Consider the following 17,089-nt stretch of genomic DNA (forward strand, 5'->3'; position numbering starts at 1 on the left):
ATTACACTGGCAAGTACAATGCAATTACGTTGTAGGTAGATACACATTGGTACAACTGTGAGCTTTGTGCAATTACAGTACATATTGATATAGAATTGCACTCAATGGTAAATGAACTATGTTAAACCTCCCCCAGAGGTTGGAATTACACAGTAAGAATTAATGTGTTGAGACTATTGTACCGCACTGAAATATAGTCACTTTTAGTGCCAAGTCACTCTGATTCTGTAACGGTTTTCTTCTGTGGACGAAGGATCGGACCAAAGCGCAGCGTGGTTAGAGTTCAACATGTTTAATAAAGACCATAAACGTGAACACTACAAAAACCCAAAACAACAAATGTGAAAAACCAAAACAGTCCTATCTGGTGCATAGACACAAAGACAGAAGACAAGAAACAACCACCCACAAAACCCAACACAAAACAGGCTACCTAAATATGGTTCCCAATCAGAGACAATGACTAACACCTGCCTCTGATTGAGAACCATATCAGGCCAAACATAGAAATGGGAAAACTAGACACACAACATAGAATGCCCACTCAGCTCACGTCCTGACCAACACTAAAACAAAGAAAACACAAAAGAACTATGGTTAGAACATGACATATTCACTCTGTGGGGTTCCTGAGCATACGTCAGCATTTAGTTGTTCCCTATCCAGCAATAGCACAATGTTGACCTTATGGTTTACTATTCTCAGAGTAAACCATCCTACTATATCAGTGGCACAGTGGCATATGATTAACCATTTCACTCTCACATAAACATAAGGTCAATTCAGTGTAACTGGTATTATTAGGCGAAATAGGCATAATAGGCCCACCATATTTGTACAAGTTATAGCAAGTCACAACTATGTCATAACTTCTTGAAAATAAATTGCGATGTCTATCTTGATGTTGGCCAAACAAACCTGAAGCTATAGGGCTGATTTTGAATGTTGACATGATCATTTTGTGAATTCCGACTGACTCCCGCTCTTACGGGTCACAAGGGGACACGAGGAGGATGTCAAATGGCGATGGTGGTAACCATGGTGACGTTGGTGTGGCTGTCTTTGTGTTTGTCCATAGGGTGTGGCCTGTACCGCCATGCTGGTGGCCGTCATGACCAAGAAGCTGGCGCTGAACAAAGGAGAGAAACACGTGCACTTCTTCATGATGGACATCCAGATCTCCAAAAGGGTGAGACGAGGAAAATGACTGCACCAGAGTTTTTCCATATCCCATGTGTCCACCTAGTCAGTAAAACTCTGGGCCCTAGTTCTAACCTTTACAAGGGCTGGGAGTTTTTCCTGGTCAGGTGGTCACATGGTCAGTAAAAATACCTGGCTCTATAATGACAGTAATGAATGAGCATGTTGTGGGTGTCTCTCAGTTCAAGGAGTCATTTATCCCCATATTTCCAAAACTGAATGACAAGAAAAACATACTGTGAAGATCCAAACCACTGTCCTGCATTGATAACCGGAAGCAGCCAGCTCCCTTCAAAGGTTCCCTCGGTCTCACAAGTAGAACTAAACCCTTGACACAACAGATGAGGCCTTCTGGGTGGATGCAGCGATATTTTCCACGTCGCACGCGTGTTATGATTTTGGAGTCTTTTTATAATATTATTCTTTCCTTAAATAGGCCATTCCAGAGGACAGGATAGTGTGGGAAAAGGACTGGGGGGGGGGGGGCTTGGGGGGGGGCCCGCCAATCTCTTATTAGCCTCCAAAAGGCGTCAAATGGAGGAAATAATCGTGTCCCTGTCAGGAAAGGGACTGCCAGGATGGGGAGCTTGGACCGACAGGAAACTGGATAAGATGATGTGTGTGTCGTGTGTGTGTACTCACTGCCGTAACTGAGGACACAGTGAGCAAGCGTATGTTGGTGAGGGGTTACTTCATGTTGAAGCCTCGGACAGGATCCATCTGTTTGCTTATCGCCGGGAAGAAGAATCAACAACCTGAAAATAAACGAGCACAACGGAAGATGCTAGCATGATTTCCATATCCATTTCCCAATATCCATCATTCTCTAATATGTAAGTAGTGTATGGCAGGATTCTTTGAAATCCACTAACCTGATTGAGCATTAGCTGAGCGTTAGGTTGGCAGTGTAGGGTGTAGGCTATACCTGGCTGCAGGCTGCAGTGTGTTGTCAGTGTGAGGATGTGAGGTTGTAGGTCTGCTGAGGATATAACCACTTCCTCCCTGGCATTGAACACATCCTCTCACTGGGTGCATCCTTATGTCTGTTTGTAGTTGTTTGGTGTGTGTGTGTGCGTCCCTGCGGAGTTGTCCGTCATTGCCCTGATTTACGTTGACAGGAAGAATAAGGAAAGACATCTGGGTTACGGCCCCTGACGGCCCCTAATAATAACCCCACACAGAGGACAACACAAGACAACGCCTGGCTGTAGTGACATCACCAGGCTCAGATAGGCAGTTACAGTGTCCTCGCAGGAAGGAGAGCAGACACTAATAGAATCAAAGAGAAACAAGATGAATATGTTTCCGTAACCCACTGATGCCTAATCACATCCTCAAATATTATTCCCTGTATGACGGGTACGTATACATCCGTTTGTGTTTTTAGCAAACACCGTCGTGTAGCAAACATTAGTGTACAGTCCATCGCGCCTGACCCAGTTCTGCACGAGGCAACATTGTTTTCATCAACGTTAACCATGGACTACCTCTCACTTCATAACAGCAGTTTAATCAGCAAATAAACATGCTCCCATGATGGCACCATTATATACACATGCTCCCAAGATGGCACCATGATATAAACATGCTCCCGAGATGGCACCATGATATAAACATGCTCCCAAGATGGCACCATGATCTAAACATGCTCCCAAGATGGCACCATGATATAAACATGCTCCCATGATGGCACCATGATATAAACATGCTCCCAAGATGGCACCATGATATAAACATGCTCCCATGATGGCACCATTATATACACATGCGCCCAAGATGGCACCATGATATAAACATGCTCTCAAGATGGGACCATTATATACACATGCTCCCATGATGGCACCATTATATACACATGCGCCCAAGATGGCACCATAATATAAACATGCTCCCATGATGGCACCATTATATAAACATGCTCCCATGATGGCACCATTATATACACATGCGCCCAAGATGGCACCATGATATAAACATGCTCCCAAGATGGCACCATGATCTAAACATGCTCCCAAGATGGCACCATGATATAAACATGCTCCCATGATGGCATCATGATATAAACATGCTCCCATGATGGCACCATGATATAAACATGCTCCCAAGATGGCACCATGATATAAACATGCTCCCATGATGGCACCATGATATAAACATGCTCCCATGATGGCACCATGATATAAACATGCTCCCATGATGGCACCATGATATAAACATGCTCCCAAGATGGCACGATGATATAAACATGCTCCCAAGATGGCACCATGATATTTTTTTAAATTTTTTAATTTTTTATTTCACCTTTATTTAACCAGGTAGGCTAGTTGAGAACAAGTTCTCATTTGCAACTGCGACCTGGCCAAGATAAAGCATAGCAGTGTGAACAGACAACACAGAGTTACACATGGAGTAAACAATTAACAAGTCAATAACACAGAAGGAAAAAAAAAAGGGGAGTCTATATACATTGTGTGCAAAAGGCATGAGGTAGGCGAATAATTACAATTTTGCAGATTAACACTGGAGTGATAAACGATCAGATGGTCATGTACAGGTAGAGATATTGGTGTGCAAAAGAGCAGAAAAGTAAATAAATAAAAACAGTATGGGGATGAGGTAGGTAAAAATGGGTGGGCTATTTACCGATAGACTATACAGCTGCAGCGATCGGTTAGCTGCTCAGATAGCAGATGTTTGAAGTTGGTGAGGGAGATAAAAGTCTCAAACTTCAGCGATTTTTGCAATTCGTTCCAGTCACAGGCAGCAGAGAACTGGAACGAAAGGCGGCCAAATGAGGTGTTGGCTTTAGGGATGATCAGTGAGATACACCTGCTGGAGCGCGTGCTACGGATGGTTGTTGCCATCGTGACCAGTGAACTGAGATAAGGTGGAGCTTTACCTAGCATGGACTTGTAGATAACCTGGAGCCAGTGGGTCTGGCGACGAATATGTAGCGAGGGCCAGCCGACTAGAGCGTACAAGTCGCAGTGGTGGGTGGTATAAGGTGCTTTAGTGACAAAACGGATGGCACTGTGATAAACTGCATCCAGTTTGCTGAGTAGAGTGTTGGAAGCAATTTTGTAGATGACATCGCCGAAGTCGAGGATCGGTAGGATAGTCAGTTTTACTAGGGTAAGTTTGGCGGTGTGAGTGAAGGAGGCTTTGTTGCGGAATAGAAAGCCGACTCTTGATTTGATTTTCGATTGGAGATGTTTGATATGAGTCTGGAAGGAGAGTTTACAGTCTAGCCAGACACCTAGGTACTTATAGATGTCCACATATTCAAGGTTGGAACCATCCAGGGTGGTGATTCTGGTCAGGCGTGCGGGTGCAGGCAGCGAACGGTTGAAAAGCATGCATTTGGTTTTACTAGCGTTTAAGAGCAGTTGGAGGCCACGGAAAGAGTGTTGTATGGCATTGAAGCTCGTTTGGAGGTTAGATAGCACAGTGTCCAAGGACGGGCCGGAAGTATATAGAATGGTGTCGTCTGCGTAGAGGTGGATCAGGGAATCGCCCGCAGCAAGAGCAACATCATTGATATATACAGAAAAAAGAGTCGGCCCGAGGATTGAACCCTGTGGCACCCCCATAGAGACTGCCAGAGGACCGGACAGCATGCCCTCCGATTTGACACACTGAACTCTGTCTGCAAAGTAATTGGTGAACCAGGCAAGGCAGTCATCCGAAAAACCGAGGCTACTGAGTCTGCCGATAAGAATATGGTGATTGACAGAGTCGAAAGTCTTGGCAAGGTCGATGAAGACGGCTGCACAGTACTGTCTTTTATCGATGGCGGTTATGATATCGTTTAGTACCTTGAGCGTGGCTGAGGTGCACCCGAGGTGCACCCGTGACCTGACCCGTGCTCCCAAGATGGAACCATGATATAAACATGCTCCCAAGATGACACCATTATATAAACATGCTCCCAAGATGGCACCATGATATAAACATTCTCCCATGATGGCACCTTGATATAAACATGCTCCCAAGATGGCACCATTATATAAACATGCTCCCAAGATGGCACCATGATATAAACATGCCCCCAAGGTGGCACCTTGATATAAACATGCTCCCAAGATGGCACCATTATATAAACATGCTCCCAAGATGGCACCATTATATGAACATGCTCCCAAGGTGGCACCATGATATAAACATGCCACCAAGATAACACCATGCTATGACATGCTGTCATCCTTCCGGTTAGTGCAGTAATTCAATATGCATGAGTGTTAGCTTAATGCATCACCGTTCCATATACTCCAGCTGTGACAGGCATTCTGTACAAAGGAGTGTGTGTCACACACGTACACGTTAGGGCTGCACGTTTCATTGACTGAGTCTAGATGTTGGTGCTCTGCCTGTCCCAGATCCGCCATGCTGCTGCCAACGTGCTGAGGGAGTGTTGGCTGCTGCACCGCACCAACCTGACCAAGGGCAACAGTGGAGAGCACCGCAGACACCAGAGGTGCCTACTGGAGGCCATCAGAGTGTAAGTCCTCATCACAGTTTAACCTTTGTATTTCAGATGGGAGTGGGCCATCAGTTTGTCCACTGCTATATGCATCTTCAGGTTTCTTGACACATCTCATCTCGACTAGATTTGTTCTGCAGAAACACTGGAGAACAGAAGAATAGCAATACATTTAGAGACCATTCAGAACACTAAGCCGTCTAAAGTGAGTGTGTGTGTGTGTTGTGATGGTTTTATGGGTCATTAACTCTTTGTCAACACTAAACAGAGTCTATTTTGTTTGGATGCTACTGTCCAGCAAAACAAGCTTGGCATTCCACCCCTTCGGTAAAAGGTTAGGCCACTATGTAAAATCGACTTTAGACATCAATCAAGTGGATACACTCACTGACAATAGTACAGTTTGATTTTAGAATAGAGTAAAGCATACAACATAGTCTCACTCTCATGACTAAAATAACTGGACAATGGTCATCTGACAAACAGTGAAACGTTTATTTGACACGGAATTCAGAAGAAGGAACTTCCATCATGTGAAGTCAAATCACAACTAAGAAACACTGGAAAAGTTAACAAAAAACTGCTTGTGTTTTGACGAAAAAACGAATCTGAATGACAGCTCCTTCTCCATAATAGCACTTGGGAACTTTGACGTCCTCTGCCTGCTTCCTCATGTCTACTTTCATTGTTGTTCATCCATGTTGTTTGACAATGTATTCTAGCCTTCCTGCTAATAACAAGTGGAGTGAGGTGTGGGGAAGCCTGACCTCTTTCACAGGAGATCAAGGAAGCTTAGACGTGTGAATATGTGAGTCATTATCAGGCAGCAGGACTTCATAATAGTGTGTGTGTGTATGTGTGTGGGAGAGAAAGAGTATGCCCGTAAGGGTGGGGGAGTTACATTTCCTGTTGTACAGTTAGCAGACCCACTATAAATACATGGTGGAAAGAAAGCATGAGGAGGAACTTCCAGCACCTTGGAATGGAGACAGAGCCAAATCAGTTAAGTTACTATTTAGAGACTAATTTTGTTTGTACTTTTTCAGGTTTTTATGCATCGGTTCTTTGGCTCTGGCAACCCCACTAGGACATTTTAGTGCACATGAGTGCTTGATGGAAGTTCCCTGCAATATTGGTTTCCGTTTTTCTTATTCTGGGGCAGTTCTGGTTTCATCCAACTTAGAATCTAAATGTAGTTTTTTCTCCAACCCTAAACGTTGAAAACATTGGAGCAACAGACATTTCTCCAATCTACCCATTCTGAGCACAAAGCAGGGCTCCTGGATGTTGAGTTATTGACACTATCTAAGAGCCAAACACGATAAACTTAAAAGGGTCAACCTGCAGATGCTACATCCAGTCTCCCCAGGGGAAGTTAACTACTGACTTTCAGTGTGCATATAGGGAAGGGCACTCAACTTGTACTGCACTGACTAAGATGGCTGATGATTGGCTAAAATAAATGGATCGTAAGATGATAGTTGGAGCTGTATTATTAGATTTCAGTGCACTCTTTGATGTTATTGATCATAATTTGTATTGAAAAAACGTGTTATGGCTTTACATCACGTGCCATCATACGGTTTGAGAGTTACTAATCAAATAGAACTCAGAGAGTATTCTTCAATGAAAGCTTCTCCAACATCAGATACAGTCAGAAGTTTACAAACACTTAGGTTGGAGTCATTAAAACTAGTTTTTCAAACACTCCACACATTTCTTGTTAACAAACTATAGTTTTGGCAAGTCGGTTAGGACATCTACTTTGTGCATGACACAAGTAATTTTTCCAACAATTGTTTTCAGACACATTATTTCACTTACAGTATAATTCACTGTATCACAATGTCAGTGGGTTAGAAGTTTACATACACTAAGTTGACTGTGCCTTTAAACAGCTTGGAAAATTCCAGAAAATGATGTCATGGTTTTAGAAGCTTCTGATAATTGTCATCATTTGAGTCAATTGGAGGTGTACCTGTGGATGTATTTCAAGGCCTGCCTTCAAACTCAGTGCCCCTTTGCTTGACATCATGGGAAAATCAAAAGAAATCAGCCAAGACCCTAGAAAAACATATATAGACCTCCACAAGTGTGCTTCATCCTTGGGAGCAATTTCCAAACGTCTGAAGGTACCACGTTCATCTGTACAAACAATAGTACGCAAGTATAAACCCCATGGGACCATGCAGCCATCATACTGCTCAGGACGGAGACACGTTCTGTCTCCTAGAGATGAACATACTTTAGTGTGAAAAGCGCAAATCAATCCCAGAACAACAGCAAAGGACCTTGTGAAGATGCTGGAGGAAACAGGTTCAAAAGTATCTATATCCACAGTAAAACGAGTCCTATATCAACATAGCCTGAAAGGCCGCTCAGCAAAGAAGTAGCCACTGCTCCAAACCGCCATAAAAAAGTCAGACTACGGTTTGCAACTGCACATGGAGACAAAGATCGGACTATTTGGAGAAATGTCCTCTGGTCTGATGAAACAAAAATAGAACTGTTTGGCCATAATGACCATCGTTATGTTTGGAGGAAAAAGGGGGAGGCTTGCAAGCCGAAGAACACCATCCCAACCGCGAAGCACAGGGGTGGCAGCATCATGTTGTGAGGGTGCTTTGCTGCAGGAGGGACTGGTGCACTTCAGTCAGGAAGTTAAAGCTTGGTCGCAAATGGGTCTTCCAACTGGACAATGACCCCAAGCATACTTCCAAAGTTGTGGAAAAATGGCTTAAGGACAACAAAGTCAAGGTATTGGAGTGGCCATCACAAAGCCCTGACCTCAATCCTATAGAACATTTGTGGGCAGAACTGAAAAAGCGTGTGCGAGCACCGAGGCCTACAAACCTGACTCAGTTACACCAGCTCTGTCAGGAGGAATACGCCAAAATTCACCCAATTTATTATGGGAAGCTTGTGGAAGGCCACCCGAAATGTTTGACCCAAGTTAAACAATGTAAAGGCAATGCTACCAAATACTAATTGAGTGTATGTAAACTTCTGACCCACTGGGAATGTGATGAAAGAAATAAAAGCTGAAATAAATTATTCTTTCTAGTATTATTCTGACATTTCACATTCTTAAAATAAAGTGGTGATCCTAACTGACCTAAGACAGGGAATTTTTACTAGGATTAAATGTCAGGAATTGTGAAAAACTGAGTTTAAATGTATTTGGCTAAGGTGTACAGTCGTGGCCAAAAGTTTTGAGAATGACACAAATATTCATTTTCACAAAGTCTGCTGCCTCAGTTTGTATGATGGCAATTTGCATATACTCCAGAATGTTATGAAGAGTGATCAGATGAATTGCAATTAATTGCAAAGTCCCTCTTTGCCATGCAAATGAACTGAATCCCCCAAAAAACATTTCCACTGCATTTCATCCCTGCCAGAAAAGGACCAGCTGACATCATGTCAGTGATTCTCTCGTTAACACAGGTGTGAGTGTTGACGAGGACAAGGCTGGAGATCACTCTGTCATTCTGATTGAGTTCGAATAACAGACTGGAAGCTTCAAAAGGAGGGTGGTGCTTGGAATCATTGTTCTTCCTCTGTCAATCATGGTTACCTGCAATGAAACGCGTGCCATCATCATTGCTTTGCACAAAAAGGGCTTCACAGGCAAAGTTATTGCTGCCAGTAAGATTGCACCTAAATCAACCATTTATCGGATCATTAAGAACTTCAAGGAGAGCGGTTCAATTGTTGTGAAGAAGGCTTCAGGGCGCCCAAGAAAGCACAGCAAGCATCAGGACCATGTCCTAAAGTTGATTCAGCTGTGGGATCAGGGCACCACCAGTACAGAGCTTGCTCAAGAATGGCAGCAGGCAGGTGTGAGTGCATCTGCACGCAGAGTGAGGCAAAGACTTTTGGAGGTTTCCTGGAAAAACATCAGGGACAGACTGATATTCTGCAAAAGGTACAGGGATTGGACTGCTGAGGACTGGGGTAAAGTCATGTTCTCTGATGAATCTCCTTTCCGATTGATTGGGGCATCCGGAAAAAAGCTTGTCCAAAGACAAGGTGAGCGCTACCATTAGTCCTGTGTCACGCCAACAGTAAAGCATCCTGAGACCATTCATGTGTGGTGTTGCTTCTCAGCCAAGGGAGTGGGCTCTCTCACAATTTTGCCTAAGAACACAGCCATGATTAAAGAATGGTACCATCACATCCTCCGAGAGCAACTTCTCCCAACCATCCAGGAACAGTTTGGTGACGAACAATGCCTTTTCCAGCATGATGGAGCACCTTGCCATAAGGCAAAAGTGATAACTAAGTGGCTCGGGGAACAAAATATCGATATTTTGGGTCCATGGCCAGGAAACTTCCCAGATCTTTATCGCATGGAAAACTTGTGGTCAGTCCTCAAGAGGCGTGTGGACAAACAACAACCCACAAATTCTGACAAACCCCAAGCATTGATTATGCAAGAATTGGCTGCCATCAGTCAGGATGTGGCCCAGAAGTTAATTGACAGCATTCCAGGGTGGATTGCAGAGGTCTTGAAAAAGAAGGGTCAACACTGCAAATATTGACTCTTTGCATCAACTTCATGTAATTGTCAATAAAAGCCTTTGACACTTATGAAATGCTTGTAATTATACTTCAGTATTCCATAGTAACATCTGACAAAAATATCTAAAGACACTGAAGTGAAAGCGAACTTTGTGAAAATTAATATTTGGGTCATTCTTAAAACTTTTGGTCATGACTGTATGTAAACGTCCGACTTCAACTGTATGTACAGTGCGGTATCCATCATGGCAGTTGCCTTGGGCTGTTACTATTCTCTATTGTTTACAAGAATGCACACTCTACACATAAGCACCTACAGCCAGTGAGCTCACTGAGGCTCTTAGTAAAGAGTTACAGTCAGAGTGGGTAATTAACAAAAAACTGGCCTTAAATACATCTAAAACCAAAAGCATTGTATTTGGTTAAAAGCATTCTCTTAGACCTAAACCTCAACTGGAGTTGTGCAGGATGTGACCAGGATGTGACCATTGAACAAGTTGAAGAAGCTGAACTCCAGGGAGTAACATATGTTATCAAGGTCAAGTTATATTGACAAAGTTGTTATAAAAATATGTTCTGCGTTTGTGACACAAATATCAACTGTACTAGTTGTTCAGGCTCTGATCTTGTCCCATCTTAATTACTGTCTGGTGTTATGGTCAGGTTCAGCAAAGAAAGACCTAGCAAAGCTGCAGCTGGCTCAAAACAAAGCAGTGTGCCTTGCCCTTAACTGCACAAACAGAACTAACATCAACAACATGCATGATGGTCTCATGGTTGAGGAGAAATCGACTATCGTCTAGTCTTTTGAAGAAACATTTGTGTGTTGCAATATGCCTAACCACTTGTATAATCTATTTACATACACTTGAAAAAGACACATTCCCCACCAGACATGCCACTATGGGTTTTCTTCACGGTACCCAAACCAAAAACAGATTTTATCCGTTGCTTAGTTATGTATAGCGCCATGTCATAGTGGAATGCTCTGCCACCAGAGGTTACTCAGGCAAAAAGCAAGTTTAGCTTTAAAAAACTGATAATAAACATACAGTATTGTATCACAGCGCCTCTCCTCTTTCTAAAGATCTGATTTAACTGTACTGTATATAATAATATGAGTATACACTGAGTATACAAACATTAAGAACACCTGCTCTTTCCATGGCATAGACTGACCAGGTGAATCCCGGTGAAAGCTATGATCCCTTATTGATGTCAATTGTTAAATTCACTTCAATCAGTAGGGTGAAGGGGAGGTGACTTGACACATTTGAGTCATGGATTGTGTATGTGTGCCATTCAGAGGGTGAATGGGCAAGATCAGATATTTAAGTGTCTTTAAACGGGGTATGTTAGTAGGTGCCAGGCACATCAGTTTGTGTCAAGAACTGCAGCGCTGCTGGGGTTTTAACGCTCAACAGTTTCCCTTGTGTATCAAGAATGGTCCACCACACAAAGGACATCCTGCCAACTTGACACAAGTGTGGGAAGTATTGGAGTCAACATGGGCCAGAATCCCTGTGGAATTATTTCGACACCTTGTAGAGTCCATGCCTTGATGAATTGAGGCTGTCCTGAGGGCAACTGTTCTGTACTTTGTCATGTATTTGTATGTTTTATGTGGACCTCAGGAAGAGTAGCTGCTGCATGTGCAGTAGCTAATGGGGATATTAATGAACTAAACTAAACACACGTACATACACTTTTACTCATGTCATATGATATTCTCACGACATAAAATGCTGAATTTGGTCAGGAATATTGTTCAATCAAAGAAAGGCTATTTGTTACACCCGAATGTTATATTGCTTCATTTCCTGTTACAAAATGAATAAACTACTAGCAAACATTGTGAAAACCAACAACATACTGTGTGACATCCAACCCCACGATGGGGCTGGTTGTCACAAGTGGACAGAGTGTGTTTGATGGCTTAGAACTCCATGTTAGAATAAGATATGAGGATAAAAAGGGTCCCCATTTCAACCGAAGACCTTGGTCCTTCTCCTAATATTAAAAAATAATCTTGTAAGATATACTAGTGCTAAGAAATACACACAAGAGTATAATGTTTGACAACCAACTCCGGTCTCCCCTAACCATTGATTCTTGAAGTGTATGACTTATAAATGCCTCATCAGTTTAGTTCAACTGTTGTGCCTCATCAGAACCCAAAATATAAGCTAGTTATGCTCCAATGTTTTTAAACAAAGTAAATGTAAACAAACATAGTTAAAACTATAATTTTGATAGCATGGATGGTCAGTTATTGCATCCATAGCCCTGTCTATGAATGTGAGTGGTTTCATTTCTACAGCTCCTTCCCTCAACTTTTTACCGAAACAGGGGGAGGGAGAACCCTATGTTCTTGTTTCTATAGCTGATTGCCTTTTTAAGCCTGAAGCAACTGTTTATTATGTACCTCAGCTTTTCTCAAAGCCAAAGGATTGTGTAATTGTTAGTATAAGGGGTGTTGTGTATGTTCAGTGAAGGGGACCCTCTGTAGTGCACACACTAGCCAATCACTTCTACCCACTGTAATGGGTAGAAGTGGCAGTAATGACAGTTTCTCACTTCAGGCCCAGGCATTTATTTAAGGTCACTATCACACCGTTATCATACTAAGATGTTGCTATGTCCTTTGTCTGTTTTGGACAGATTCCGGCACCTGCGCCTCAAACAAAGGAAGCTGAGAGATTACGCCAGTGAGATGGTCGACCTGCCCAAGGTAAACCAACCACACCATACAGTAGGCTAGAACAACTCACGGCAGAGCTGTGTCGACATGTTTCACACACACACACACACACACACACACACACACACACACACACACACACACACACACACACACACACACACACACACACACACACACACACACACACACACACACACACACACCACGCGCAGGATAACCCAGATCCAGGTAATAACCACAGTCTTACACAGACCATTATCCAGTATATTAAAGTTGCTGTGTAATTTATTAATAGGTGTTGAGACACATAAAATGTCTGTAAAAGACACATAAAACTCTATAAAACAGCCACGTGTTCTAGCAGAAGGTTCAAGTCTCTGTGATGTAATCCTAGAGTCAGAGCTTTTTACCTAATGGGCAGTATACCTGGCAAAGAATGCACAACTATAGAAAATGGCTATAGTTAATGGGTGGTGAGCACTTTTATTTATGAAATTGATCAATATATTTGTGCAAGTCCAGCTCATATGTATATCGAACACAGGAACCAGTGTTTATGAGGAAGAAACGGTCACAGGAGACCGAGAGTTTTTAGGAGGGAAATATGTACATGGGTCATATGTGGTTCCCCTCAGTGTTTTAACTACCCTAGGGAGTTGTTTCCCCCAAGAGAGTTGCCACTGTCACTCTCAGCTCATCTGGGGTTAAGTCTGGGTTTATCTGATTTCCATGTTTGGATTTGGTTTGGCATGCTTGTGTTGTTATGACAAATAACGATAAAAAACACAAAACAACTAGCATTGGGTGAATGGTCTGTTTGGTTGATTGATGGTGAACAGATGCAAATGATAATGTTTTTTTGATTGTTTGTTTGTTTGATTGATGGTTGATCGATGGTGAACAGATGCAGTAGATCATATTTGTTTGTTTGTTTGGTTGGTTGATTGATGGTGAACAGATGCAGATGATCATGTTTGGTTGATTGATGGTGAACAGATGCAGATGATCATGTTTGGTTGGTTGATTGATGGTGAACAGATGCAGATGATCATGTTTGGTTGGTTGATTGATGGTTAACAGATGCAGGTGATCATGTTTGGTTGGTTGATTGATGGTTAACAGATGCAGTTGATCATGTTTGGTTGTTTGGTTGGTTGATTGATTGATGGTTAACAGATGCAGGTGATTATGTTTGGTTGGTTGATTAATGGTGAACAGATGCAGATGATCATGTTTGGTTGGTTGATTAATGGTAAACAGATGATCATGTTTGGTTGATTGATGGTTAACAGATGCAGGTGATTATGTTTGGTTGGTTGATTAATGGTGAACAGATGCAGATGATCATGTTTGGTTGGTTGATTAATGGTGAACAGATGATCATGTTTGGTTGTTTGGTTGGTTGATTGATGGTTAACAGATGCAGGTGATCATGTTTGGTTGTTTGGTTGGTTGATTGATTGATGGTTAACAGATGCAGGTGATCATGTTTGGTTGGTTGATTGATGGTGAACAGATGATCATGTTTGGTTGTTTGTTTGTTTGGTTGGTTGATTGATGGTGAACAGATGCAGATGATCATGTTTGTTTGGTTGGGTTGATTGATGGTGAACAGATGCAGGTGATCATGTTTGGTTGTTTGTTTGGTTGATTAATGGTGAACAGATGCAGATGATCATGTTTGGTTGGTTGATTAATGGTAAACAGATGATCATGTTTGGTTGATTGATGGTTAACAGATGCAGGTGATTATGTTTGGGTGGTTGATTAATGGTGAACAGATGCAGATGATCATGTTTGGTTGGTTGATTAATGGTGAACAGATGATCATGTTTGGTTGTTTGGTTGGTTGATTGATGGTTAACAGATGCAGGTGATCATGTTTGGTTGTTTGGTTGGTTGATTGATGGTTAACAGATGCAGGTGATCATGTTTGGTTGGTTGATTGATGGTGAACAGATGATCATGTTTGGTTGTTTGTTTGTTTGGTTGGTTGATTGATGGTGAACAGATGCAGATGATCATGTTTGTTTGGTTGGTTGATTGATGGTGAACAGATGCAGGTGATCATGTTTGGTTGTTTGTTTGGTTGGTTGATGGTGAACAGATGCAGGTGATCATGTTTGGTTGGTTGATGGTGAACAGATGTAGATGATCATGTTTGGTTGGTTGGTTGATTGATGGTGAACAGATGCAGGTGATCATGTTTGGTTGATTGATGGTGAACAGATGCAGATGATCATGTTTGGTTGGTTGGTTGATTGATGGTGAACAGATGCAGGTGATCATGTTTGGTTGATTGATGGTGAACAGATGCAGATGATCATGTTTGGTTGGTTGGTTGACTGATGGTGAACAGATGCAGATGATCATGTTTGGTTGATTGATGGTGAACAGATGCAGATTATCATGTTTGGTTGTTTGTTTGTTTGGTTGATGGTGAACAGATGCAGATGATCATGTTTGGTTGATTGATGGTGAACAGATGCAGATTATCATGTTTGGTTGTTTGTTTGTTTGGTTGATGGTGAACAGATGCAGATGATCATGTTTGGTTGGTTGGTTGGTTGATTGATGGTGAACAGATGCAGATGATCATGTTTGGTTGGTTGGTTGACTGATGGTGAACAGATGCAGATGATCATGTTTGGTTGGTTGATTAATGGTGAACAGATGCAGATGATCATGTTTGGTTGGTTGATTGATTGATGGTTAACAGATGCAGGTGATTATGTTTGGTTGGTTGATTAATGGTGAACAGATGCAGATGATCATGTTTGGTTGGTTGATTAATGGTGAACAGATGATCATGTTTGGTTGTTTGGTTGGTTGATTGATGGTTAACAGATGCAGGTGATCATGTTTGGTTGTTTGTTTGGTTGATTGATGGCGAACAGATACAGATGATCATGTTTGGTTGTTTGTTTGGTTGATTGATGGTGAACAGATGCAGATGATCATGTTTGGTTGTTTGTTTGGTTGATTGATGGTGAACAGATGCAGGTGATCATGTTTGGTTGGTTGATTAATGGTGAACAGATGCAGATGATCATGTTTGGTTGTTTGGTTGGTTGATTGATGGTGAACAGATGCAGATGATCATGTTTGGTTGGTTGATTAATGGTGAACAGATGCAGATGATCATGTTTGGTTGTTTGGTTGGTTGATTGATGGTTAACAGATGCAGGTGATCATGTTTGGTTGGTTGATTGATGGTTAACAGATGCAGTTGATCATGTTTGGTTGTTTGGTTGGTTGATTGATTGATGGTTAACAGATGCAGGTGATTATGTTTGGTTGGTTGATTAATGGTGAACAGATGCAGATGATCATGTTTGGTTGGTTGATTAATGGTAAACAGATGATCATGTTTGGTTGATTGATGGTTAACAGATGCAGGTGATTATGTTTGGTTGGTTGATTAATGGTGAACAGATGCAGATGATCATGTTTGGTTGGTTGATTAATGGTGAACAGATGATCATGTTTGGTTGTTTGGTTGGTTGATTGATGGTTAACAGATGCAGGTGATCATGTTTGGTTGTTTGGTTGGTTGATTGATTGATGGTTAACAGATGCAGGTGATCATGTTTGGTTGGTTGATTGATGGTGAACAGATGATCATGTTTGGTTGTTTGTTTGTTTGGTTGGTTGATTGATGGTGAACAGATGCAGATGATCATGTTTGTTTGGTTGGTTGATTGATGGTGAACAGATGCAGGTGATCATGTTTGGTTGTTTGTTTGGTTGATTAATGGTGAACAGATGCAGATGATCATGTTTGGTTGGTTGATTAATGGTAAACAGATGATCATGTTTGGTTGATTGATGGTTAACAGATGCAGGTGATTATGTTTGGTTGGTTGATTAATGGTGAACAGATGCAGATGATCATGTTTGGTTGGTTGATTAATGGTGAACAGATGATCATGTTTGGTTGTTTGGTTGGTTGATTGATGGTTAACAGATGCAGGTGATCATGTTTGGTTGTTTGGTTGGTTGATTGATGGTTAACAGATGCAGGTGATCATGTTTGGTTGGTTGATTGATGGTGAACAGATGATCATGTTTGGTTGTTTGTTTGTTTGGTTGGTTGATTGATGGTGAACAGATGCAGATGATCATGTTTGTTTGGTTGGTTGATTGATGGTGAACAGATGCAGGTGATCATGTTTGGTTGT

General features: G+C 42.0%; 1 protein-coding gene and 1 long non-coding RNA gene across 3 annotated transcripts in view; one reads left to right on the plus strand and one right to left on the minus strand.

Annotated features, from left to right (window-relative positions):
- LOC115101625 (intermediate conductance calcium-activated potassium channel protein 4-like) overlaps nt 1-17,089 on the plus strand; it is a 58,640-nt gene that overhangs the window by 24,942 nt on the left and 16,609 nt on the right. For both annotated transcript variants that reach the window (XM_065008113.1, XM_065008110.1), the window contains exons 5-7: nt 1,079-1,189; nt 5,577-5,698; nt 12,866-12,935. In XM_065008113.1, the coding sequence (XP_064864185.1) occupies nt 1,079-1,189; nt 5,577-5,698; nt 12,866-12,935 (303 nt within the window). The remainder of the gene's footprint in view (nt 1-1,078; nt 1,190-5,576; nt 5,699-12,865; nt 12,936-17,089) is intronic.
- LOC135563971 (uncharacterized) lies at nt 277-2,027 on the minus strand. The gene is made up of 2 exons (XR_010460737.1): nt 1,843-2,027; nt 277-1,129 (listed from the first exon to the last, which is right to left on the minus strand). It is a non-coding gene; the product is annotated as an uncharacterized LOC135563971 (long non-coding RNA).

The sequence above is a fragment of the Oncorhynchus nerka genome, linkage group LG3, assembly GCF_034236695.1.
Source record: "Oncorhynchus nerka isolate Pitt River linkage group LG3, Oner_Uvic_2.0, whole genome shotgun sequence".
Lineage (NCBI taxonomy): Eukaryota > Metazoa > Chordata > Actinopteri > Salmoniformes > Salmonidae > Oncorhynchus > Oncorhynchus nerka.